The sequence below is a fragment of the Neodiprion virginianus genome, chromosome 1 (genome assembly GCF_021901495.1).
Source record: "Neodiprion virginianus isolate iyNeoVirg1 chromosome 1, iyNeoVirg1.1, whole genome shotgun sequence".
Taxonomy (NCBI): domain Eukaryota; kingdom Metazoa; phylum Arthropoda; class Insecta; order Hymenoptera; family Diprionidae; genus Neodiprion; species Neodiprion virginianus.
The window spans coordinates 27,477,361-27,503,168 of record NC_060877.1 but is presented as its reverse complement, the minus strand read 5'-3'; the positions used below and the strand labels follow the sequence as shown (position 1 = coordinate 27,503,168).

Here is a 25,808-nt window from a genome sequence, read left to right as displayed (position 1 = left end):
GTCCAAAAAATGTCAGATTACCGAAAGACTTGTAGTTACGTTGAAAAGGTATTGGATCGAATGAATGTCTGCAAGAAAACCGAAAGCAAATGCAATTACGCGTTCTGTCATATAAATGGAATTTCATTTTTATCGTGAGACGTGAAGCATAAATTAACGTAAATCAGTCTAAAAAATTTAGTCGCTACGCAAAAGCGCCGTGAGGTGATTGTCTTAAAAAGTTAAACATTTTTCCCCATTTTATTCTATATCCACATTTGAGTTTGCATAAATTTAAAAATAATACGAGCATCAAAGTAACCACTTTAAGTACGGATTTAACTGAAAATCTCTAAAATTTGGTTATGAACAACGATTGCACACGTCAAAGGATCTGCCATGCGTTAATACGAAGCACTTATCGATGACGTTGTTTAACAATGACGACCTTGATATACATGTCGCAATACGACAGTAAAAAAGAAAAAATGAAGAGAACCGTAAAGCAACGTTTCAGAGAAAAATATCCCGAAGAAATTATGTATCATATATACTTCCCCCCCTAATCATATACAGTGGACATATTCGCCGGGTTGGTTTCAAACTGGACGTCACGGACTGGGTGAAACTTTCTGATATATCGCTTTATGGTGTTATAGCGGGCGATCTCCCCCACCTTTTCTTCGTCCCCCAGAATCGGCACCCCCCGCTAGAACTTGGCCAATTTATTCACCTTTTTCTCCGCACTGTAGATACAGCTTTTTATACGTCAATATGCCATGCGATTCAATAGACCACACGTATACATATATAGTTATGTATAAAATAAGTACATATGTTATATACATATACATACCGCGCTGGTGCACCGACCATCGGCTATAAAAACGCTCATCCCGAAGGCAACTCCGGGCACACGTTAAATATACCCATAAAAGTATAGAGCAGTGAATATGATATGCGGTCGGTGGGTTGCTACGTAGGGATTTCGAAAAAGGCAAGAGATGCCTGCCCGCACCGCGCATCGTCCAGAGTTCGCCAACTCGAGAGGACGATACCATGGACGTTCCCCTGACCGTGCAGGGGTGGAGGGGGGGGGGGGGGAGGGGGGAGGGGGGCAAGATGTCGGAGTGTATTAACCGCGGTGAAGGATAAAGGATAATGTTAAAAGAGAGCCGAGTCTCGTGGTTATGGAAAAGGAACCGTGAGGAACTTGGAGGATAATGCGAAGCCTCGAAGCCTAGCGCGTGTTGCAGTGTACATATTCGGGGCATCAATCTTCATCCATCACGCATGGGTCGGCGGGGTGGCACCTCCTCGCAAGCTCTCGTCCCGTCCTCCTCTGACCTCGGACGGGGCCGAAAGGCGATGGATTGATCTCACCTCAACTCGCGGAGGCTTTCGTTGCCCTTTTTGCTCCTTCGTATTTCCCCGCAAGACGGTATTTCGCAAGCGCTTTTGTAACGCAATACGTCGTATTGTACGAATGTCAATTGTTACTGATATACAATTAGCTTCGGTTTCGGTTTCCGTTCTTCCAGTTTCAGCGATCAATTCTGGTTTCGAGGAAAAATTTTGGCTCGGCCGAAACTGGCGTTAGTGTCGTTTTCGGCACCGTCGAATAGGTTCGAAATTAATTTTGTACCTACATTGCACTCCGAAAATAAAGTGAGTTCCTAATAAATTTAAGACTTTTATTTAATCTAATCAAACAATCTGTTACAAAGCTAGAAACAACACTAGATTTCAGGGTATAACGTATATTTAACGAAATTTCGACTCTACTACACAAGTTTTTATTTCGCTTACGGTTTCGGCCGAAACCAGAAGAGCAGCCGAATACTCGGTTACGGTTTCGATTTCGGTCAGACACTAATTATTGTTACACCATATCGGATATTGAGCAAATTGACCCGAAGCGAAATCTGCTCACAGTACGACTCACAATCAGATATAGGTGAACGGTTATTCTGCGAAGAGCGTTGCAAGGATGCATCAATTGCCGACTCATCAATGGATGTTTACGCGGGTCTCTGACGCCGCGACGCCGGCGTCGGCTCACCCGTCAGATGTTATTGATGGACCACGAGCACTCGGGCATTCAAGCATTGAACATTGACCATGGCGGCGGCGAAGCGGGGGCGGTGGGCACCTATGACGTTAACGCGAATATAATGCGATCCACCCCTCGCCCGGCCAACAATACAGTTTTCATTTTCGGAAGACCGTGGAAGGGTGAACGGACCCTGAAACCCCGGCGGAACCCGGGCTGGGATTCGGTTTGACGAGCCGAAGAACGCCGGCCAAATATCGGAGGTAATGGCGCGTGATCGAACCTCGGCTCTTCGTCACGGACGATTTTGTCACCCAGTTTCTCGACGAGAGAATGAGGGAGGCCGCATTTGTCACTCTCTGTGCGGAAATTGCCGCTCTATTATACAAGCTGCTGAAGGAAACTTTTCACTGATAATTGATTCCGCCCTTTATACACCCTGGCGAACTTTGTTCTACGAACTTTTGTCAACTTTCTCACAAGGTTGGCGAGCGAATATTGCCAATTATATGTATAAGCGTGTTGACAAATGGCAGCAGTCTTCGGATATCAGATGCTAATAAATAAATCAGCCTTGGTGTGATATGGTGATTGGAGAAAGTCAAGTAATAGATCAATTAACGCATAACTTTTTTCGTTCGATCTGCCAATCCAGCTTTTCTAATCATAATCTGCCTCAATACGTAAAAAACTCCATGGTTAAACTTCGAAATGCGTCGACGATACAACGTATACCGGGTATCCTTGACCACGTAAATCAACAAACAGCAAATTAATTATCCACAATGTGAGTTCAAGGATCGGGAACCAGGTCGAAGAGGTTGTCGAAGTTGCGAGCTTTCTTGTTCACCGCCTGCGACGACTACGTGTGAGAATTACAGGTACCTATGAGGCAGATAACGGAGAAGCGATCGTTTCCATCGTATCCGCGGACAGGACAAAGCGTCAAAAGTAAATAACCGAAACAATAAATAATGGGAAACACACGTGTGTTTGCGATCTTAGTTTAGTAGCAAACACCGGTCTCCGCACGAGCTGCGAGATGTCACCGAGATAGCACACACCGTTGTGCAGAAGGGGATGCGGTCGCAGTCTATCCTCGACCTGCAGTGCACTCGTACCGAGGGAGTCAAAAGCCGACGGTGAGGGAACGGTCCGGGGGTTGAAAGCGACGCGAAGGGTGGCGACGGGGGCGGCGGACACGTGACTCGTGTTTGCCGGGCACACAGGACGAGCCTAGTACCTACTTTCGGCGCGATACGGAGGTTGGCAAAACACCGGCGCAATGCCGGCATAAGCGATATTTATGTCAGCACAAAGGGACGCGCGTGCTAAAAGAACAACCCGAGGTTGGGGTCCGAGTCCAAAGCCCATTGTGCATCTCTGCCCTGATATACCCAGGGTTATACCTTACCGCGCACGCTGTGGCCGATATAGAAAATCATGCTCCTCGCTGTCAAGGATCCGGATTCTTGTTCGTCATACTTAATCGGACGCAAGCCTGGGGAAATGACAATGGTCAGCAAATTTTTTTAACAAGACTAATTTTCAAGTACCTATTTACCTTCGTTATAAACCCAAATTTCTTTTCATTCGATCAGGTCTGGTTTTTGTGTTACAGTGACTACGAGTAAAATTGAGTGTTTATCGTTTTGACCTACCTTTTTTATTCAGGGTGTTTTTTTAATTGTTGTAACTAATTAACTGGTGTTTCAAATCAATTTCAAATCTGAATCAAAAGAGGTGAGTCAAAACGATAAATATTCAATTTTAGTGGTATTCGCTGTAACACAAAAACCAGACCTGATCAAGTGAAAATAAATATAGTTTTATAATGAAGGTAGATACGTATTTAAAAATTAGTCAGTACCTGCCTTGTTACAAAATTTTGTTGACCAGTGTACCGCAACACTATACACAACATAATTTTTGTTCATAAAAACTGTAGTCTTGGAAAAACTAAAAAAATTATATTACATTAAAACTATTCGTGTCTAAAATATTCTAATACCAATTCTTTTGTACGAAACCTTGTTCCTAACACAATCAGTTAAAAGTTTTCATTTTGCACACAAAAAGTGAATTTTTATTGACCAGTGTAATCTTGTCTAATCCAAAATTTTGCCAGTCGCTAGATAAAATCTTTTTGATATCTATGAATCGTAATATAATAAACTTTTCCTCGAAAGGCTGTAAAATTTTTCCCACTTACATAATATGCATAGATATATATTAAAGTTGCAGCTTGTTTAGCAAGGTCGAAAAATTGTGTTGCAGTTTTTTCGATAGCTATATACCTACAACGTATATGTACTGCAGCCTTACTGTCATGAACCAGATTTGGGAGGGATGAGCGTCCCTCTCTTTCGGAACGGAAAAAAATAGAATAAAAAAGGGATGCAGCAGTTGGTGAAGGTGTGTGTATATAGCCTGCAGGAGCGTATGATGCGAACACCGACGTAAGAGTGGCATTGAAATTTATGCGGAGCGGTTTATCCAAAGTTTAATACTTTTCGAGCAAACAGAGACCCACGTGCGAGCGCCCCGCCCTTCACGGATGCTGACAAGATTAAAACGGCGATTCTCTGATGCGCGGATCAGCCGAACTGCACTGCAGGCGGTGTTAGAATCGAACGAAACCACTGTGACTAGGCGTAAGTGATAAGCGAGATGAAGGTTCGAAAACTTTTTCGTAAATCACAACGACGACAGAAAAAAAATCAAACTTTAAATATTCAATATAATAATTATATAATTGCGAAATATTATATTGACGAGCAAAACGTCTCTATAGCGTTTTTAAGTGATAGTAATTGCCAAGGCTGAAATTCGAAAGCCGGTTTGTAGGTCCCGTGTGACATAAAATTTTCGAAATGATTACATCCCATCAGATGCTAGTAAATGGATCGTAAACTGCTATTTTACGACCGTACGCATAGTTCTGGAATGTCGACTTTATTATAAGCCTCCAATATTTTCCCATACAGTGACAGCGAATGTCGTTTGTCGATTCAATTTAGAATACGTACGGAGCCAGACGGGTACAAATACTGGAAAAAAAATATACCAAACACGTCTGCTGCAAACGATGACGAGTAATTTGAGAGATATGTATATAATACGAAAAACGTTTGGCGATTAGTATTACGGAAATAATAATCAATTTGTAAAAAAATGTAAATCATGCAGGATATTCCCTGCCGACTAACTCCAGGCAAGATTAATTACAATCGAAGTATATGCAAAGTCGAGAACCTGGGGTCAACGCACAGTGACATACGAGATCCGCTGTACGTTGGTATAATACGTTCGTACACGGCGTACCTACATACGTAGATAAGTAGGTAGGTAGGTAGGTAGGTACCGTTTGAAAACAGCATTTGGACACCAGCGTCGTCAGTCGCACGGTGACGAGTGAAACGTTTGACCAGAAAGAACGATAAAACCACAGAAGGTATAAAAATAAAAAATACAGAGCCGAGAAAAACAAGGTATATGAGAGATGAACGCCGCGGCGTAATCTTCCATCAAGCATCATTGCGGGTGAATTGAGAAAAGGAATAAGAATAAGGAAAGGGAAAACGTGCGTGCAGGTATATAGAATATAGATGTTCCCGTAGGAACACTCGAACAGGTGTAATACATACGCCCGCGTCCGCCATTTGAGTAATGGCCGTAATCTGGGAATTTATAGAGACGTCACCGCGCCGCGGGTCCTGGAGGATACAAATGAATTCGGCTTCGTTGCTCAAGCATTAGGAACGGGCCGTGATCCGGGGCTTGGAACTGGGGGAGAAGCGGGGGCCGGGGATGCGGAAGATGAGGTCCGGGATTAGACCTCGCGGTCCGTGGGCTCCCACGAAGATCGTGCACGGTGCCGTTTACGTAGTGCGAATAATTTACACCGGGCGAAACGCATACCGGACCTTGTACGCCGTTGATCAACGGATGCAGCGTGTCTTCCGCGTAAGGTGTGAAAGCAATGACCTACGAGTGTCAGAATTCGAGAGCCCGAAGACGAGGGTCGTCAGAAGAGAACACGGACCGAGGTATCAACGTTTCTTGGTAAGACAATGTGAGGAACCTCTTCCTCGCGACCCTCACCCTTCGCAGCGGGCGACGACAGATGGATCACGATACTCACGTGCTCGAACCTTCGAAGGGTCGAAAGACCAAACACCTCGATTGACACTCCACTGTCATCGGTGTCTTCTACCGCGGAATTCTACCACTGATCTGTTCACGCTTCGTATCATCTGTAGACTCTGAGCTCCGCCATCTGTACGACTGTATTCGAGGAGACACGAAAATCTGCCCGGGTGATCAACGGACCGAAATCAATTTGCTTATCTTCAACGTCGAGGATCCTGAATTGATTCAACGTGTCGTTAATTTCTGCCACACGTTATGGGGCAAATTGATCATCGACTATAGGTTTGCAAGCGATGAACAGGTGTGTTGGAATCTTAACCCTCCGTTCTCACTGTTATTTTTGATACACGGTTCCCACTGTGGACACTCTAGTGCTCGGATGTTATTTTACAGGGAACCCTCCGTTAAAAAATGTTGAAAAAATGCTTGAATACAGAAAAATATATATATTCCAAACTCCAAAAGGTTCTAGATCGATATCTTTTGCTGATTAATCGAGAAAAATTCTTACAGTCAGTTAGAATGAAAACTTTGCAATATCTGCTTAGCACTAAAATGTACACAGTGGGGACGGAGGGTTAAGCCAGTTCGAGACAATCGTTGTCTTTGCAATTCCCTCCACGATAAACAAAACAGCGTTTCATACACAGTCCACATTTATTTTCTGGCAAATAAAGCTTCAACGGTACTTTTTACTCACCATACGCCTTGTATTATAGAAGTATCGGAAATGTTCCGATCCAGGTGGCGGTTCGATGGCAGCAACCGATGACTGCGGATTTCAGCACCGAAGGTGAATTAGTCACACTCACACACACACACACGCGCACACACACGTGACAGAATAGATCGCGTTGCACCCTTTTTCGCCTCGTTTAGCCCGTCAGAACAACACCGTTCGTTGACTGACGCGATCAAACTGAGCAAACTCGAGCCGTTCTATTTACCGATGTCGTGTACTTCTCACCTTTTCGCAGCAAGGGTAGACGGCGGTGTTGTTATGTAAACTGTGAGGAATAGTTGCGCCCTCCTACGGTCACGTGACCACCGAAGATCAGGCGAAGTTATCGATACTCTTTGTTGAATTGTTCGATGTCTGACTCTGCACCGGTTCTGGCCAAAGTGTAACACTGAACAACGTTAAGCGAAAGTTGTGTAATTGAATATAATGATATCGTGCCCATTCGGTGAAATAAATTATTAGCAGCAGATATGAAGTTATCTCGCCTCCCGGGAGACGTAAATTGCCATTACGTCTCCCCAGCCGGGGACCCACGCCCCAAAGATCTTAATTATTAATTATCTCCGGACGTTATCTGGGCGGCATCGTTTCAGAAATTACCGAAATCCCCTCCGATAAGGACCCGCCGTTACCGCGCTCTCGTTTCAAAAGTCACGCTGCCTCCTCTCCCCCGCCCTTTTCGCCCCGTTACTTTTCACAATATCAAACGTGCGGAGCACTCTTTCCGCGTGACTTCAACACGCGTGTGCGTGCACGCTGGCCAACTTCACGAACCCCCGGGCTACACAGACGGCGGGGTATCGTAGGAGTCCACGCTCGAAGGGGTGTACGCACAATGGCCAAGGATTAACCGTGACACCCGTGGCATAAAACTAACCCCAGATCAGTCCGAACCCTTCGTCTATCTCAGTTTCGAACCTAGTTACGGCTCCTCTGTCGGCTAGGCTTCTGTCAAAGCACCAGCTGCAGCGGAGATTTCGCACCAACGATTCGTCCAACGATCCCCGATAACCTCAAGCGTCCGTTTTAACCAGGTGTCCCGAAATTCGGCTGATTTCGTTTGACGGAAAAAAAATAATACCCCAAACTTACTCGTCGCTTCTTTTCTTTGCTTTTTTGTTACTCGGTAGCTAAAAGCTGAGTTTTCTTAACATTGAACTAGAATTATTGAATTATTGGTTTAAACTCGATTTGAATTTTCCACGATGCATAGAAAATTGTCCTTACTTTCTCGATATTTTTCTATCTTCCTTGTCGCTGATCGTTAACAATGATTTTGACCAAAATTCTCCACAACGCATGCTTTACAGACGCCGCAGCGATCATATTCCATAATTGTTGACTTACGTACGTGTAGGCGATGCGAGACCGGAGAATGTGTTAATTATTCCGAAAGAAGAGACGTCGCTAGATTTACGACACTCTCACCCGCCTTGGACGGCGGCTGGACCCGAACCGTCGTCCGTGGTCGATGCACACGATTCGGTGTGTTATTAATTGGTCAATTATGAATATTTTTCTCTTATCTTTTATTCATTATCCGGTCCGACTTCCCTCGGCAATTAGTCAAGCGAGTGTTAAGTCTCCATCTTTATTAAGGGTCACGTCAATTTCTCATCTATCCGGCATTTGTCCTTATTAGAAAAAAAATTTTTTTTTTCAACTTATCCCACCTTCTAATTTACCGTCCCTATTTGTCACATGCAGAAATATTAATATCCGTAATTTTTTTTTTTTTTATTCCAAGAACCGCCAATCTGCATCAAAACGTGTCGCGATTGTCGGTCACTTTTATTTATGACCTCAACATTGCTTCCCATCATTAAGAGAAACGTTCATTCATCGAAATATTCGCCGACATACGAATATCACGTTTTTCCCATAACCCCACCGTCTCGCGATCCTTACTTTCGTGTAAAACCTGAATCGCCTAGCTCCTCGATGACGATCAGACGACCGGTGGCCATTGGAAATGAGCTCCCCTCGATCAGTGGGCAGCACCCTCGTCCTAGACCGAGAACCCTGGTTTCGGTACGCTAGAATCACACCCCGGTAAATTGACCCTCGGTGCTAAATACCTCCCTTTGACACGTCAAAGTTTGGGGGGGGGGGGGGGCGGAGGGGGGAATCCCCGTATGGAATTACGGGACGAAATATACCGGCGAGGCATACAATTCAGAGATAGCTGAATAGATAGATACCATATATGTATATATACGGAAGCAGAACGCCACGTTGTGTTGTTCGCATTCTCTGCACCTATGCCAAATGCACCGTCATCCTCTATCTTTGTCTTTCCAGATCCGAGGAGAGATGAAAAAAGCTCCATTGATTCCTCCGTCGATCTGTCGACCCGCGAACCGGGAGGCCACTCGCTTATTGTACTCGTTATTGATGATCCCGGAAGTGTACGCGCTCATTTCTACAGTCAATCATCGCCGGCTGTACGCATCGAATCGATCCCAAATCTCCACTCAATATTTCATACCAGCCCAGCTAACGATCGGATCCTACAAGAGCGGTAAGAAGCCGCCTGACTTATATTTATGCTTAGACTTTGCGCCTTGTTCGTGGCCGGATTAGAATAAACGGTATCGAACAAGTCCCGCGTGTCCGTTTGAGGTCGGTAAAGCGAAGCTGTAAGAAATCGTCAAGGCTTCAGGACCAAGCCGGCAACCGAGAAATCGGACCGATATCACAGTACGCACGCGGCGCGGGGGAATAGAAAACGCAGAAGCGTAACCGTGCGATCCTTGGCACGTGTCTGAGATTAATGTGTTTTGATTTTTAGACTTCATATTATATCGACGCGGGTTCGTACGTACAAATACACAAGCCTTCTCCCTGTTGTCCGGATGGGTGAACTGCTATACACGTATCGCACCAGTCGACTCTACCAATACCGAACTCTTCTCCATTGTGCAGGGCCCTCGTGCCCTCTTCGCCAGGGCGCCCTGCACTACGGGAGCACGTATAGTAGCTGATTCATTCGTTCTGACGTTCTGACGTTTTAATAAATGCCCACGATCCACGCTCCGAACCTACTGATTGATATATAATGACTGGCGTATACGACCGCTCTGACCGCTGGATCGGAGCTTTGCACTGACCAGCCCCCGCGGTTGTTGTAAGACGTTGGTTTTTCGACCTTCATTTCGAGAAACTGCAGATTTCATCCCAGATTATTGCCCCAGGTTGAAGTTCCGGGGGAAAAGTAAACGGAGTAAGGTATACGTATAAGCTACTCTTTTCGAATGGTCCTAAGTGACCCGGGCGAAGTTGGCGTAACGCCTACCGCACGTAGGCGAATGCATAGGTGCAGCAGTTGTATATTATTGTATGCATACTTGATGCGGTTCTGCGGAAGCTGCAAACGGTCAAAAGCCGAGAGTGGAGAAGCCGCGATGGCGTAGCTGCAGCGGTGAGGTTTAACAAGAATTCGGAGAATGAGAGAGCGTCGAGACGCCAACTTCTCGGGGGGAGAGCTCGGAAATAATCCAGGCGCGAAGAGGCCGGGAATAAGATGAAAATACCTGCGGTGGAGTTAGAAGTCTTCGGAGCCTGAACCCAGTCTCACCTCGGCTTGCGGTGCGAGGGCGAATTGCGGGGTGTGAGAATAAGACAGGAGTCTTTATATAATTCCGACTAATACTCGGTCGGTAAAACTTATACAACTCTCGGAATTAAGGGCTAAGTCCCCCAGATACGTTCTCAAATATTCGTAATAAGCAAAGTTGGCTAAGCGAGAGAGCTGGGAACTTTGTCGACAATTTACATTTCATTTTATTTATCGGGATTATTACCGGCACGCCGGATAACGCGCCTTGTAATTCGTATCGAAGGATGACGAAACGCAAGAAGGACAGGGCGCACTGAGAAGAATTTTACGCAGCAGTCCTGCTGCCGGAATTAAACGAAATTCAGTAAAGCAACGCGGTTATACCACCCGCTGAAAGTTACGTTACAGTCCTCTCTAACGGAATAACTAAATAGTTTTCCTCCGGAGAAAGATTTTTTTAATAGCTCCGCCCGCAATACCGCGTTTTGCATTCGACCATTTCCAACAACTGCGACGTTATATTCGCACCGGTAAAATCTGGCTAATAGAGCCGTTTGTAGTCCGCTGTTTCAGTTTCTTACACTCCGAAGTTAACCACCTGCTCTGTCCTTATCACCGTCGACGACTCCGCTTCATACAAGATCATCAGTCAAATCCGGAACGCCTGCAATAACTTTTTGTTTTTTCAAATTGGTTTTATTTATTTCAATTTTATCTCTGATACTCGTTCTCGTTTGTAGGTATGAGCACGCGAATAAAACTCGCATTGTGTATATTAAAGTGCATCGTAACGTGAAGTGGAAAATCTACTAGACAGGATTGCGTAAGCGGCGTTATACGCGTTAAATTCGATAAAACAACGGGACACTCGTCCGGTTTGTCGAGTATTATACGTACAGCTGATACGTACACCAGAATCGTGTTCAGGACCAAGTGGAAAGCGTTGCATTTGCGAATTACTACATGACCGCGAGGAGAAACTACTGGAACCGACAAAGACGGATCGTCCGGTGTACAAATGTATTATATGAACGATTTGCACAAACTCAATTACCTCGTAAGTACACAGGTATAGTTACAGAACGAAATGGAATCCTGTGTGAAAAAAATGCGGTGTAGACTTCTACTGAACATTTTTTGGTGTCAATCTAATACTACTTGTCGTCAAGTTGTGAATTGACCACAAAAATTGTTCTATAGTAGTCCATACCGGCCACTTTTGGTCAATTTTAACACCGTCAATTTTTCACAGTGTATGAGATCTAACTTTTCTCCAGGTTCCATTAATTCCCGTCATTTTTCATCGCCGATCGCCGCTCGCCCTTTCCGTATTCATTAATTGCGGCCAATTACGGACTCCGCGATCCAGCATTCTTCTAAATTCCTGCGCCGGATCCGATAGTCGTAAGACGTAAGGGAATATCGGCGTATATACCGATAAGTAGACCCAGAAGCCCGACAACCCAGCGACTCGTAGAAGGTTGGTATGCGCGGTGCGGTGTTAATCTCCCAATTAGCACGTGCTGCCGCGAAGCTTACAGGACTCAACGAACCTAGCAAACGAGATTGGAGACCCACACGGTGAGGACGAGACTACGAGACTTATCCGCGGATCTGCTTATCCGTTTCGTACCCCGGCGAAATCTAATTGTAAGAGACCAGCGCCACCGACGCGATACGACGCGATGCGACGCGACGCCTCGATCTCATTACGGCGTTCCGCGAGTCACCTTGACGAAATAAAATCACCGACGAGGGAACGCATGAGGGAAAATTTCGTTTCCTATCGTTAGTGGCAAATTCTAGCCGATTGGATACAATCGTTGTGATAACGGTTAAAATATTCTATAAATTGCAAAAACAATTTTGTCCAAGTAAGTATTTCGTGCAAGTATAATTTCAGGGAGTCTTCCAGGTAAGAGCGGTAGAAAATAATGATTTTTTTTTTGTTTCATCGTGGCTGGACTAATGAACGGAAGAGAATATGACAAATTACGTTCGAAAATTAAAAATTTTCGCTTTGAAAGAAAAACAAATTGAAAATTCACTCTTGTATGTCACGAAACCTGATAAAACGTGTTTTAAAGCGGAAATTTGCAGCTTTCAAATAAGTTTTGGTTGGAACAAAAGGATCATTTTCTACTTCTCTTATCTTGAAAACCCCCTTAGTGGTTACTCTGACGTTAAATCTGTTCAGTTTACTATACGTTTACACTTAAATAAGGCTTTAAAATCAAAAATTCATTTTCGTTTTCTACCCACACCTAAGCTGTTCGATTATTATCGTTAAAAATTTTAAATATTTAAGGACTGTTTGACCTGCATGCACGATTATAAATGTACGAATATATTTTTCTTGCAGAAACATAAACGAAATAAGAAGTTTCGAATCACCGTTCCTCTGTAAATTTCTTGAAACAGTGAAATAATTTCTATATGCCTAGAGTCGATTTCGATTAGATAAGTTTTTTTTTTTCGCCGCGTTTGCAGTTTTGCAACGGCGCTCTTGAAAGTCAGACGAGACCGCATCGCGGGATACATTCAAATGATAATTGGTACAAATGCAACGACGAACAATACCCACGCAATAGAGAACAGAGAGCGGGTGAGTCGCGTTCCAGGGCTTTGATTTCTTCTTTCCCTTCGGGTGGAGGAAGAGAAAGAGAAGGACAGAAGGAGGGTGACGAAGAGGCAGAGAGGAAGAGATACAGACGGAGGAGAGAGAGAGAGAAAGAGCGAGAGGTAGAGGGAGAGAGAGAGAGAGAGAGAGAGAACCGTGGAGAGTGAACGATATTTACATGCGATTTGCATACTAGTTGATCCCTATTGCTTCCATCTCCATCCACCCCCCGCCCTTCTCCTCTCGACCTCTCCTTGCGTACACCGAACCTATATCTGCGGCAGCCGCCCTCGCCTTCGCCCTCGTCCTCGTCCTCGTCCTCGCCGTCGTCCTCGTCCTCGCCGTCATCCCCATCTCGAAGCTCTCGTCCCTCCACCCCCCCCCCCTCCCCCCCACCCCCGCGACTCGTTACCGCCGTATTTCAACAGTTTTATTAATATTTGCTCGAAACGGTTCTTTGTTTCTCGTTAGCCGCCACCGAGGGTCGGAACCCCGCGACTTCTTCAACGCCCGGGATAAAAGAGGACGTCTTCTTCATGATCCGCAGACGCTGCACACCTCGGCCGCGGAATAATTCATCTCGACGGTGAGATTCTACACGCGGACAAATCGCGCTCTCGAGACCGCGAAGGTTGATCAGGGATTTTTCACCTGCAGCGTGAAATTATCGAACCATTCGTATAGGTCTTTACCTCATACCTTGTACCTTACACCTTGTACCTTACGCTCGTGTTATAACACGTGTCGCCGGGCGGCGAGAACGAAAATGGAAGCTGCGTTTACGAGCGCCTCTCGCGCTTAAAATTATTAACGAGGTAGTCGATTTGCCTAACGAGGTACTTTCGGCCTACTCTTAAGTTTACGGCGTAAAGATCTTCTTCTGCACCGCGAGTCCGAGATTTTTCCCTCCTTTTCTTTCCTGCATTTGCTTCGTTGGTTTCTCTTTCCCGTTTGTTTGTTTATTTATTTATTTGTTGTTTTATTTTTACTCACTATTCAAGATCCCAGCTCGTCTAAAACGTATTTAAACACAGCCCGGAAAAATAGCGGGCACTACGGCTAAACCAGAAGCCGAACGAATTTTTAATTGATTTTCTTCATCCATTCTCCTTCTGATTTACACCTCATTTTGCCCGAATCAAAAGATATTACGAAACGTCAAATGGAATCACGTCACAGAATCGTACATAATAATCCATGTGTATTTTTATCTATCTCTCATGTACTTTATCTTTGGTCGTTTATTCCTCAGATCCGTGACACACTTCAGTAGCGAGTGTTTTTTCCCCCCTTTCTCACATGTCCACATAAGTTTTGACACTTTATGCGCGTGTTACGTGTCCAAAAATATTATGTTGTTCCTTGCGTTATTAACTGTTATTTTATACGACGCGTCGTGTCTCGCACTTTGCATTTTCATTTCCCTATCAATTCACCCTCCATCATTGGCGTGTATTTAAAATTACTCGACTCGGTGCTTTCCTCATATTTTTTAATCACGCAGAACTGGGATAAATAAATTAAATCGCATCGCCTCGCGTTTGTCCTCCTCCGTACTTCTGTGTACCAGAGAAAAGAGCTCTTCATAAAAATGCGATAAAATTTTCAAGTCCTGCCAGCCAGCCACCGCGCCATGGTAACCAATTAGTAGAAACCAAACGGGTTTCCTTATTTTCTCCTTATTTTCTTCACTCTCGGTTGACTTATTTCCCCCCGGCTTTGTCCAATGCCTTCATTATCGCTCATCGATGCAACGAGACGCAGACAACAAAGTCGAAAACGGTCGAAGTGCAGCTTTCATTAGTGATACCGCGGCACAAAGGTTTCATTTCATAAACTAGAGTCGCTTAGCATAGTGGGTGGAGTTTTGTAGAATTGGCTGGTAGCACCGCAGTCCCGGGTATCGGAGTATAAAACTTCCGAGGTTCCGAGGGATTCTCTCTTCGGGTTTGGGCAAGGATCCACAGGACCTGCAGCATCCTTGGCCGCTACATTTTACGCACGACTAACTCCTCGGCTGCTTTTTCCCCGCGTCTTAATTATCCCGGCTAATTCGGTCCGCGGCGAGATAGGAAAACAGAACGCTTCACTTCCCTCCGTCTTAGGTTTATATATACATATATATATTATATATGTATACCAAACAAGCCCACTACATTTATACGACCTGATTACGCCAGTTGCCAACTGTTAAGACCGGAGCAGCGAACCGAAGACGCGAAGACATAAAGTTCCGCTTCTTATCTATCACCGCGTGGGTCGAGACGAAGAGCCCGAATTGACGTGAATTATGTCATTCCTGAGGAAGCCCGCGCGCTCAGGTACAAGAGAAAAATCTCATGCTCAGGCTGCATTACTTGAGGCCTCACGATCACCGATCTGGATCACCGACTTATACCTACCTCGGGATACACGAGAGTTCCTGATCGAGGCGATGCGATCGATTCAGAGATTCACGGAGGCGATAGGACCCGGCATATTTACTTTTCGAAGCGCAGCGGCGAGCTGGAAGTCGCCGTGACGAGTCCGGGTGTCAATCGGCTCTCCTGCTTCCGGATTTCGCCTGAAACCGGGTCCAGGACTCGGGCCATCCGGAGCGTCCTCGACGAAGATGAGGGGACAATGCTTCGCCGCAGACCGAAGCCGAAGCCTCCGAGGTTCCGATTGATATCTGGGCCCGTGCCGAGAGGGCGAAGCACACTGTCTAATTAACTCCGTGACTGGGTGACCCCACGGAACCCTCTCCTTCACCCTTCAGGCCCCGTCCTGCAGCGTCAGGCCCGCTCTTCTCGCTCCGCACGTATCCAGACTCACACCGAGATTCCTCGAGCATACAGCAGCAGTGTCTTAATGGACACACACGCCCCGCTCCTCTCTGCACGACACGCTACCTGGATAAAGACATCATCGTGCTCGTGGACGAAAGTTTGCTCCGGTACAGTCGGAGGTTGTGATATCAACCGATCGACGATCTTTACGCGTGGAAGATCACGCGGTCGGCTAAAGATCGGCGAAATTTTCAGAAGGATTTATACAGCGGATATTTCACCGTGAGAAATTTTCGCGGAAGCGGAAATTCGACGCTTGCAAGGCCGCCGTCGATTCTTGAGAAGAAAGCTCGGTGCAAGGAGTGTACCGGACGATACAAGATACAGCCGATATCCACGCGGGGTCAGAACGCCACGGATGGACGACGGACGCGTCGCGGCGCCTGGTGCTCGTGGTGTTTCGTTAATTAAAACGAACGGACGGAACGACCGACGGATGGAGCGACGACGAGCCACCGAGTGAATCAGGGGGTTAATTTTATGCGGGTGTCGAACGACGGCCTGGCTTTCCCATTACGGGCGGCGGTCCATCCATCAGACCGGGGATACGGCAAATGATGTCGCAGACTTGCCGAACAGGACTTGTTTTTGCAAAAATCAACCCGCCGGCGTATAAGCTGCGCGTACAACCCGTCTACTCCACTTCGAGTAATCGGTCTGCTATTTCGCATCGGCGTGATTTCTTTTCAGGGAAACGCTACATGTGTCCAGCTTGCAGCTTCCCGAACGTAGAGTGGTTATATAGTTTACATTTCGACTTGCAACATTTCTCTCCGACTTCTCAAGTGTTTGGATTCCCTGAGACGGAGTTGAAGTACCGAATTTGAAAAGTTCCCGAAAGCGTCTAATTCTGAGTTATTTGGTAGCGAAACTTGAAGTAAAGAAATCAAACTCTTACGAAACAAGAAAGTTTGGAATGGTCGGAGACCCGACATCTCAAAGTTCCGAAATGCAAGATTCCGAAAATTCAAGTTTCGATAGAGAAAAATTTCGAAAAATAAAGTTTCGATCGAGTAAAGTTCCGAAAGTTAAAATATACTCACACAGCGTGGTTTACTCAACGAATGGATGTAAAAAATCGGAAGAACCAAAAGTCAGAATTACCAGAACTCCGAATGTCAAAGTATTAAAAATCCAATGCAAAGAAAGATCAAAGTGGTAAAATTTCGCCAAGTCAGAAATTTACAGAGGTGAAATCTTCGATCATTCGGAATTTTGATGGTTTCAAATTTTTAATATTTTCGTTTTCGCACTTTCGGAACTTTAACTTGTCGGAGCTATGCCCTTCCAGCACTTTGTCCTTTCGGAAGTTCGATGTTTCGTCAAAGTTTGATTTCTTTACATCAAGTTTCACCAGTAAAAAATTCGGAATTTGGCACTTTCGGAACTTTTCAAATCTGGAATTTAAAACCCGCCCCGATTCCTTGTCTAAATCCTAAAATATTATATGAAATAATGGGAACTGTACAACGAGAATGCGTGTATCGCCAAGATCTTGTCGGTGAATTAATTTCGGTAATCAAGAGCGATTCTGGCAATCTGAGAATTATACGATGAGAGAGATAATACGCGGTGGATAATTTTTATTCGCCGTAACGTCCGCGGTGCGCAGCTGAGGAACACGGCGTATAACGTCTGCAGCGTGGCGGTTTTTATGAGAATAAGGAGCGACGGCGTCGCGACGTCGTCGTCGAGTAATAGTTATTAATCTGTGTTTTTATCGCGGTCCATATCCACCGTCGCCGTCGTGTATCTCCTAAGAGCCGCGGATGGTCGCCCTCTAATTCACAGCAATTTAATGCCCCGCGAAACATTGATACAGTGTTTATGGCCGTCGGCTCCGTTGAATCCTCAAGAAGGAAGGGCCGAGAGGTTGCAGTGACTGGCTGCGAACAGACGACCCGTTTTATCTCGCGAGTTCGCTTATCCGGAAGATCTGAATCTGACCCAACCGTTTCCGGACTCAGGTTTGATAGACTCGAGGACGCCGCCTCTCATCGTCGACGCGGTGCGGTGCTTTCACTTGAGATAAAAAAAAAAAAAAGCCGAACGGACGTTCTCCGGCAAAAGGTTCCGTAGCGTGACACGATTTGATGAGAAATCGCAGGGGAAATCGTGGCGCGCGATTAGTTAAAACCAAGGCGAAAGAATGGCGGGTGAATCCGAGCAGTTATGTATGCAGTTATTCCGGGGATAATTGGGTGTGATAAAGTGCAGGCGGTAAACGCAGGCGAGGCGATAATAAAGCAAACGAGGGAAATTATTGTAATTTTTGTATCTCGGTATGCACGTAATGCGAGGAATCGCGCAGTCCTTCAAGACACGTGATTTAATGTCTCGGAGAGAAGCGAGCCGCGAGAGTTGGCGCGATTCGCTGAATCGCTCATTTTGCTTCACGCTTAAGAAGTTATGTATAATTTTCATTTTCATTTTGTTTGCGAATATTTGCATGCAAAATAGTCGGAGAGATCCGCGGTTCGGAGATATTATGAGCCCGGCGTGCGCTTTACCGCAACCAGCAATTCCAACGGATTATAATTCCGGCTTACGATTCTTCTAGCTCAGAGTATCTCTCTCGCTTGCGATATCTTTCTTCCATAGTGTTCGTCCGAGCATTTTTCCCGCACCAATTCGTACCACGCTTAAGCTCGGCAATCAGCACGATATCGTTTCAGGTAGCAACTTTCTGGTCGTTGAATGTAATCGCGTATTACGCTTAATGTGTGTGTGTGTGCGAACAATGGTGAGAAATGTTGAACACGTAATTACAGTGTATCAGTGAACCCTGCGATTTACAGCTGTGAAATAAACGCGTAACTCGTATTTAAATTCCGCCTTCGCTGGCAAGAAGTTTCCGAGTCTGAAAATAATTAAGGCACAATTACATGGATCAATGATCCAAATTTCATACCGGATAAAACTGGCCGAGTGAAAGTATATAAAGAGGAATAGAAAGCATACGACAGGAAATCTTGAGAAATCATAAGGTGCTATTTTTGCTGCTGCCCAGCCAATTAGCAGTTTCACAGCCCTAAAGTGTTTTAAAACTGAATTCGTAACACTCTTGATTTCTCGTCTCATTAGCTCTCGAAAAGTATCAGAGCCCCGCAGGCTGTGTGTCGAAGGAATTTTACCGAACTGAAATTCTACCGTCTCCCGCACCCTGCGTAGAAAAACACGCGAGATATTTTCACTACAGTTTAGGATACAGCTCGTTGAACACAAGGCAAAGGTCAGCGTGGCAAACATTTTGTCACGCACTCGCAAGCATCCCGTTCAACGTTGCGTGAATTTTCGCGCAGGGGAGCGTACGTTTCGTATACGTACGTGTGTATAAAGCTCGAGTTTGCGTAGGTACCATTCCACCTGAAACAACAAGCCATTTTCAGATCATGCTCAGAAGCATCCCCTATCAAACGGTGCGGAAATGTTGATCCAAGGAGTGGTTTTTTTCCCGTCATTCTACTTCGAGTCTTTCAATTCCTTTCGATTTTATAGGTACAGCATGAAAATATGCATTATACTCACTATTAGGATACGTCAATTGTTTTTGCTGGGAGGAAATTGTACCTAATCCTTATTCAAATCAACGTACAATTTTTCTCGCCCAAATCCTTTCTTCCAGCAGCAAATAAACGCCGAATCTGTTTAACACGCGACGCGTTTCTCCAATTAAACACCAGACCATGCGGTAGTAAGGCAGGGTATTGCCTCCTATCTGCTACCGCAAAAACCGACGCCAGGGTCTCGCCCAATTAGTTCGTTTGACCGACCGTCTGTCTCTGCCGCTTATACACAGATATAAGTGTACAAATATACATTCGAGTTTGAGGAAAAAAAAATTTATCGTTGTATGCGAAAGAAATAATCATGATTCAATTCACCCAATAATTATCGTGAGAAAATCCCATCCGTCGTTATTTTAGTTACGAATATAATACCACGATTTGATTGAGGCATGACATTGGATTTGAGGGTCAGTGGGTTTGGAGAAGTCATGCAATATGCATAGGTATGTACATAATGTATTAGGACGTGGTTCGATATTTTAAATTTTAAATCATCTAGTTTGACACAATTATGCATTTCTTTTATCACCTGACAAATCGGAACTAGCTATACGGTTTAGCAATTGCAAATTTCAATCACAATTCTTGATAACATTCAATCACAGGGTTGAACGAACGATCATATCGCTGAATTACGAATCACGACTCAGATTCAATCATCAGCTATTATTCTTCAACACTATATTATAGAATAGAAGAGGAAGTTAAAATTTTCCATTATGTCAGGAGAAATAACTTTACTTTTTTATTATAGTCACGAAGTAGCACTGGAGTTATAATTTCTCGTTCATCAACAGGTTCCAATGCTATAAAAATATTTTATACATTTGGAACAAAAAAGAAGTATAAAAAAATGCCATCAGCAGCAAAGCGTTTAACGCTGCATTGCAGATTCGAGCGTTTAACAGATAACAGGCGAGTCAATAATCACCTGGTCCGAGATACTCGCGTGGTATTTGGTGTGAGACGCGAAGCAACACTTCGTCGCTAAAATTAAACCGAGACTGTAGCGATCGACTCGCGAACATCCCGAGGAGTCCCTTTGCTCAAGGATCAGACGTCCGAGTTCCGTCGAGGAATGCGATCCTGCGATCCGTCCCCAAACCGGGCTCGTGGCAGCAGCCGGTGCTCGCTGAGGTGGACCACACACGCGTAATTTTGCAACTTCGAATCGAACGCAGCGACGGAAGCCAAAGAGAACATTCGCAGTGACTTATTTATGTCCGAATGGACATTCCCGCCCTCCGGTTTTTATTACTACCTCACGGATGACGTCGCGACGCGAGTCTTGAGTCTCGACGAAGGCGAATCCGGCGAATCTTGATAATGCTCGGCATCTCACAGGCTCTCGCTGTGTCCTCGCTCGTTTCTGCATCGCTAAAATTCTCGAGAAATCCGAAATTCGATTAATACGTCAGCCTCGAGTCGGCTCGTCAAAACCGCAGCCTTTTCCCTTCGCCACTGAATGCCAGTAGGATGGGTGTTAAAAATATGCCACCATGTTATCCATACCGCTGCTTATCTCAAATGGAGAAACAGTATTTTGCAGTAGAATCTGCTTGATCGATTACGGCAAAATTTGATATAGTTGTAGTAAAATTTAATCGCCAAGTGATTCGCGATCATCGGCAAATTGCTTGGTAGATTCTATTAAAAAATATTGCCGGTACGACAGTTATCGCTTACCTGCTACGTCATTTTGAAAAACGATTTCTCTCCGAATATCTGACCTGCCATTTTCCTTTTAAAAAATATTCATTCGCAATATGCATCGCGGAGTAAATTTCGAGGCGCGCGAAAGTATAAATGATTGTAGATTATTACACCACGTATAACAGTGACAGTTGGTTGCCGCCAGAAGCGCACCGAGAAAGCCTGGAGGTTTAGGGTCGAGTGAAGCGACCGCAATCTGAAGTGAAATCAGACCGGATTAGATTAGGCTGAAATCGCGTAAAAATCATGAAGCGCTAGGTGCGTAGTTTTGTATTGATGTACCCGTGGGCAAAGGGCGCTATTGTGGGTGCGTGTGACGCGGAAGCTAGATGGAGGGTTTTCGAGCCACGTGTGGGATACGCGTACAAAATGGGAATCGCGTTGTCCCAGTGTGGGTAGAGTAATATGCAAAGCAGATCAGAATTCAGGGGCGCGTGGTCAGGGGGGTTCGGAGAGGCATGCGCGGCCCAAGGGGTGATTAGCGGCACAAAAGCCGACGTCGCTACAAATGGAACCAAATTGGTAGAAAATTGATAATCAACCACCAATATCAACCTTCGAAAGCTCGCTAAGCGGGACGAAGACAGCGCTACGCGGATCACGTGTTCGAAACCTAGGATTCGAGGGCGGTGCGGACCTCGGTACCCGTATTCAAATTCAATCCGGAAAACAGGGTCGGCTCTGACGTACGTGGCACATATTTATCACACCGTATTACACGTTAGACACGCGTGGTTGTCTCTGCCTCGTTCGGATCATACTGACGCCTCTATTAATCGTCCCGGGGAATACTTATTCAAGCAGGATGCCGGTCGAGGTTCGAACTGAGCGTTAAATCCAACGACCGAAAATCTGAATGGTCAAAATCCCAAATGGTCAAGACTCGGAATGGTCGAAATTCTGAATGGTCAAGACCCAAAATGACAAAAGCTCGATATGGTCAAAACTCAGAATGATCAAGACCCTAAATCACGAAGATTCAGAATGGTGAAAAGTCGAAATAATCACGACCCAGAATGACAAGAACTCCGAATGTTCAAGACCAATAATCGTCAAAACCCAGAATGGTCACAACGCGGAACGTCAACAACCTTCACACATGCCAGTGAAGCGTTAACCGCATATTAAATTTTTGACCATTTGGATTTTCGACTGCTCAGAGTTTCTATCACTGGATGTAACGGTCACAGTCTGAGTTTTAAAAATACGTAACTTTCACCTAAACACGTTAAAACACCGGCTGATTGCAGGTAACACGCGACCAGATTTGGCGATTCCGATCTTGACCACTACAGAGGAACAGGAGTAAACGGGGATGAATTACGCACCCTTGATGAGGCGGTTTCAGCGAGAGAGTTATTAAAATGTAAATAGGAAATCGACGACAGGGAACATCGCAACGTGGCGTTTCATTGCAGAAGAATCGCAACAGGACCTCAATGGTCACCCAGTCAAATTCACATTACACAGAATCAGATTATAATCTTCATCCTTGAACGTTTAAATTTTTTTTCCCTTATCCCAACGTTCCGTTGACACTATTTACGGGGCGCGTAACAAACGACAGGAACTTTCTCCAACACCCGTTGCGTCTCGGCGATGCTACACACGCACGGGCTGTGGTAAATGGTCATTGTAAACGACGCTGTGTACCTCGTGTTGTATCGGGTCCCGGAACCCTCGGGCGTGATAACGTCAGTTGAAAAATCCAGGCGATGAAACATCGTCGGTCGTTGTAACCGCGCGGAGCACCAGGGGTCCGGGAATGTCGTGTACCTGACCCGTGCCTCGCTGCACAATGCGTCATCCCCGCAGAAGAGAATGCGTGTTTTGGCTAATTGTTCCATTGATTTCTTGCACGTCAGTTTTCGGTGGCGATGAATTATTGTTTCTCTCTATCTCTCTCCCTCTCTCTCCCCCTCTTCAACGGTTCTGTTTGTTTTCCTCGCGCGAGGGCGAGCAGTGGGACCGAAAATTGAATCTCGGTGATCGCGAATCATCGCTTTCGAAAATCATCGCCGAGTTCCTACCGCGGCGGAATCAGCGCGAAATGTTTCGAGGGTCCGCGGATTCGGTTTCCGACGAGTGTGGGTGACGAATCGGGACGTCGGTGTGAGTGGACCACGGCGTAGGTGTATGATACGGTATGTTACGATTTGCATTGCAAATCCCACCCCGCCCATCTTCGGGTGAGCCGGGGGTGTGTAACGCCCGCGCTAAGGGTGAGTCAGAAATCGCGCGAACCCCAACGGCACGGATCAACGAACCTACTTCTCCTCGTCCTCGACGCCGTCGACACCTCCTCGAGCTCGTGTCGTCCTCTTTTCCGAAATCGAGAACGCGGAACGAGGATCGAGTCGAATCGTCACGCTTTTCAAACGCATAATTTCGCCGCCTCCCCTTCTCTTGTCGGCCAGATATATGGGGCGTTCCAGACCGTCTCGAGCTGGCCGTAAACCTCGCACATTTTTAATTTTATCTTCATCTTTTAATATATGAAATAAAATATTAGCGAAGGGAACACGATTTGCACAGTTCCTGATTTGAAAATAATTACTTTTCTAGTACGATCAATTATCGATTGGCCAAATCACCGTTAGTCGTATAATAATCAGTTTTGATGAAATTCGCATAATCATTTTTCTTCATGAAACGACCAAAAAAGTCCAACCCGAAGAAAAGGTGAACGCGAATTTAGACTCGGCGATACGAACAATGAAAATCAAAAATGAAATATGTTTCAAAAAGATGAATGGAAATAGAATAGAAAGAAAAATTTCCTGCACTGGAATTTTGCGGACCGAGTTTAAGTACCGATAAAGGATATCTTCCAGTTAATCTCATTTTGTTCCTCATCTGTTTTATAGTAATTTATTATTTAAAATTGATTTCCTTGTCTAACCGCTCAAACTAAATACACGCCCATCTTCACTCTGACTTAAAAATGTTTTTCTTACAAAGATTTACTGTTTAAATTCATGAAAAATGACTGTGGCTAACAGAGGTTTAGCTAATCGAATGATTACTTGAAAAGCTATATCTTTCGTTTAAAGGTTTGCAAAGTACATTCTTTTCGAACGCTCCAATGCAACATGCGCTAAGAGGAGTGTAAAATTAAAAATTGTGAAGGTCTGGAATGCCCCATATATAGAAACCGAGGGGCGTCCATGGTCAGGTTTAATTTGCAGTTGGAACACAGGAAAGAAACGACAAGAGAAGAGAGAAAAGGGAAACTAAATGAAGACGGTATTTTCCTGGTTCGTTAAAAATCGAGGGTTGGGGAGCAGATTTTCCTGATTCGAAACGATGAAGAAGTTGTATTTTCGGCGGGCGGATATTTGTTTACATTTTCTTTCCGTCGAGACTCCCGTGCAGGATTGTCGAATCTGGTGCGCCGAGGAGTGCAGAACTCGGAACCATTGAATATCGGGGGGAATGATTTCGAGCCTAAAGTAAATAGATTCAAGGCTCGTTTCTGCGGGGAAGGGATGGGGGTCAATCCGTCATTAGAAATTCCACGTAATCATATTTGAGCAAATAATTCGTTAGGTTCGTTCTGCGGTCTGTTCGTTAGTGTAATTAAAATAAATTCAAATGACTTTCTTGTTCTCCCGTCCGTCTTACTCTCCCGGCGTCCCTCGCATCCCTCTCGGCTCCTCCCCGGATTCCTTTCTGTCCGTCTCTCGGTCGTCGAACGTCGTCTGACATCCTGCCGCCGCCGTTCGACGCTCGAGCTTCAGGTTTCCTTCTCAAATCCGTTGATTAGTGCAAAAATCCGCTTACAAATTAAATAAACTCCCCTGAAAAACAGCGAAGGCTCCCGTATAAGCGACGCGTCCGCGCTGCGTCAGGACGAAACTACACAGCGACTCGAGCTGCGAGCCAGGGAGCCCCCTTTAATATCTTAAGTAAGCCTGCTGGGGGCAAAAAATAAAGTTTGCCAGACGAGGAGACGGAGGTTGCCGCCCCGGAAAGAAACACAAACACCGAATTAAAATACGAAATGGAAAAGAAAGGCGGCTTTGCGGGTGGATACACGTACGCATCCTGCACCGCGGTTTTCGAAGCCTTCGAAATCTTCTCCTCACAAACAAGTGTTCAGGTTGCGACGCAAAATTATACATCCGCGTCAATTTTTTTTTTTTTTTTTTCGCAAGCACAAGATATATTGCGGGCGAAGACGTTACAATTTTGGGAAAAAAATCTTTTCCCTCTCAAGTGAGGCGGTTAATTACATCGCGAAGTCGAAACGAGCGGGATTTGTAAGGGGGAGGGGGGTGGATCCATTTGTCGGAATAGCCGATGTTAAAGGGGGGAGGAAGGCTGCGACGAAAGATGGAGAATAAAAGAAACTCGAGGCAGTGGTTTTCTTAATGAGAAGTACAGAGTAAAGCTTTCTTTGGATTTGCTTTGAATCCGTTCGAATTGGCGGCGCCCCGTGTAGCGGAGTTTACTTTTTATCTTCCTTTTTTTTTTTACAGGCTTCTCCAGGGGGGCAGTCGCACGTTGAAATGCTTCTTGTGTAAGTAAAAATCTAAAGTGACTACCGACATCTAAGTTTTAATTAGTTTATCTTAGCCGCGTGGCCATTGA

At 45.2% G+C, this 25,808-nt stretch overlaps 1 protein-coding gene and 1 long non-coding RNA gene across 6 annotated transcripts in view; one reads left to right on the top strand and one right to left on the bottom strand.

Annotated features, from left to right (window-relative positions):
• Nucleotides 1–25,808, top strand: part of LOC124310360 (protein downstream neighbor of son homolog) — a 96,956-nt gene that overhangs the window by 40,328 nt on the left and 30,820 nt on the right. Inside the window, exons 3-5 of one of the 5 annotated variants that reach the window (XM_046774209.1) lie at nt 9,228–9,447; nt 12,976–13,090; nt 25,697–25,737. The exons of 2 other annotated variants lie outside the window; for them this stretch is intronic. In XM_046774209.1, the coding sequence (XP_046630165.1) occupies nt 9,228–9,447; nt 12,976–13,090; nt 25,697–25,737 (376 nt within the window). Of the gene's footprint in view, nt 1–9,227; nt 9,448–12,975; nt 13,091–25,696; nt 25,738–25,808 lie in introns of those variants that run through there. 2 more of the 5 variants (XM_046774211.1, XM_046774208.1) reach the window with 2 other exon arrangements.
• The window catches only part of LOC124310382 (uncharacterized), a 141,214-nt gene that overhangs the window by 100,086 nt on the left and 15,320 nt on the right, over nt 1–25,808 (bottom strand). The gene's annotated exons all lie outside the window — the stretch shown is intronic.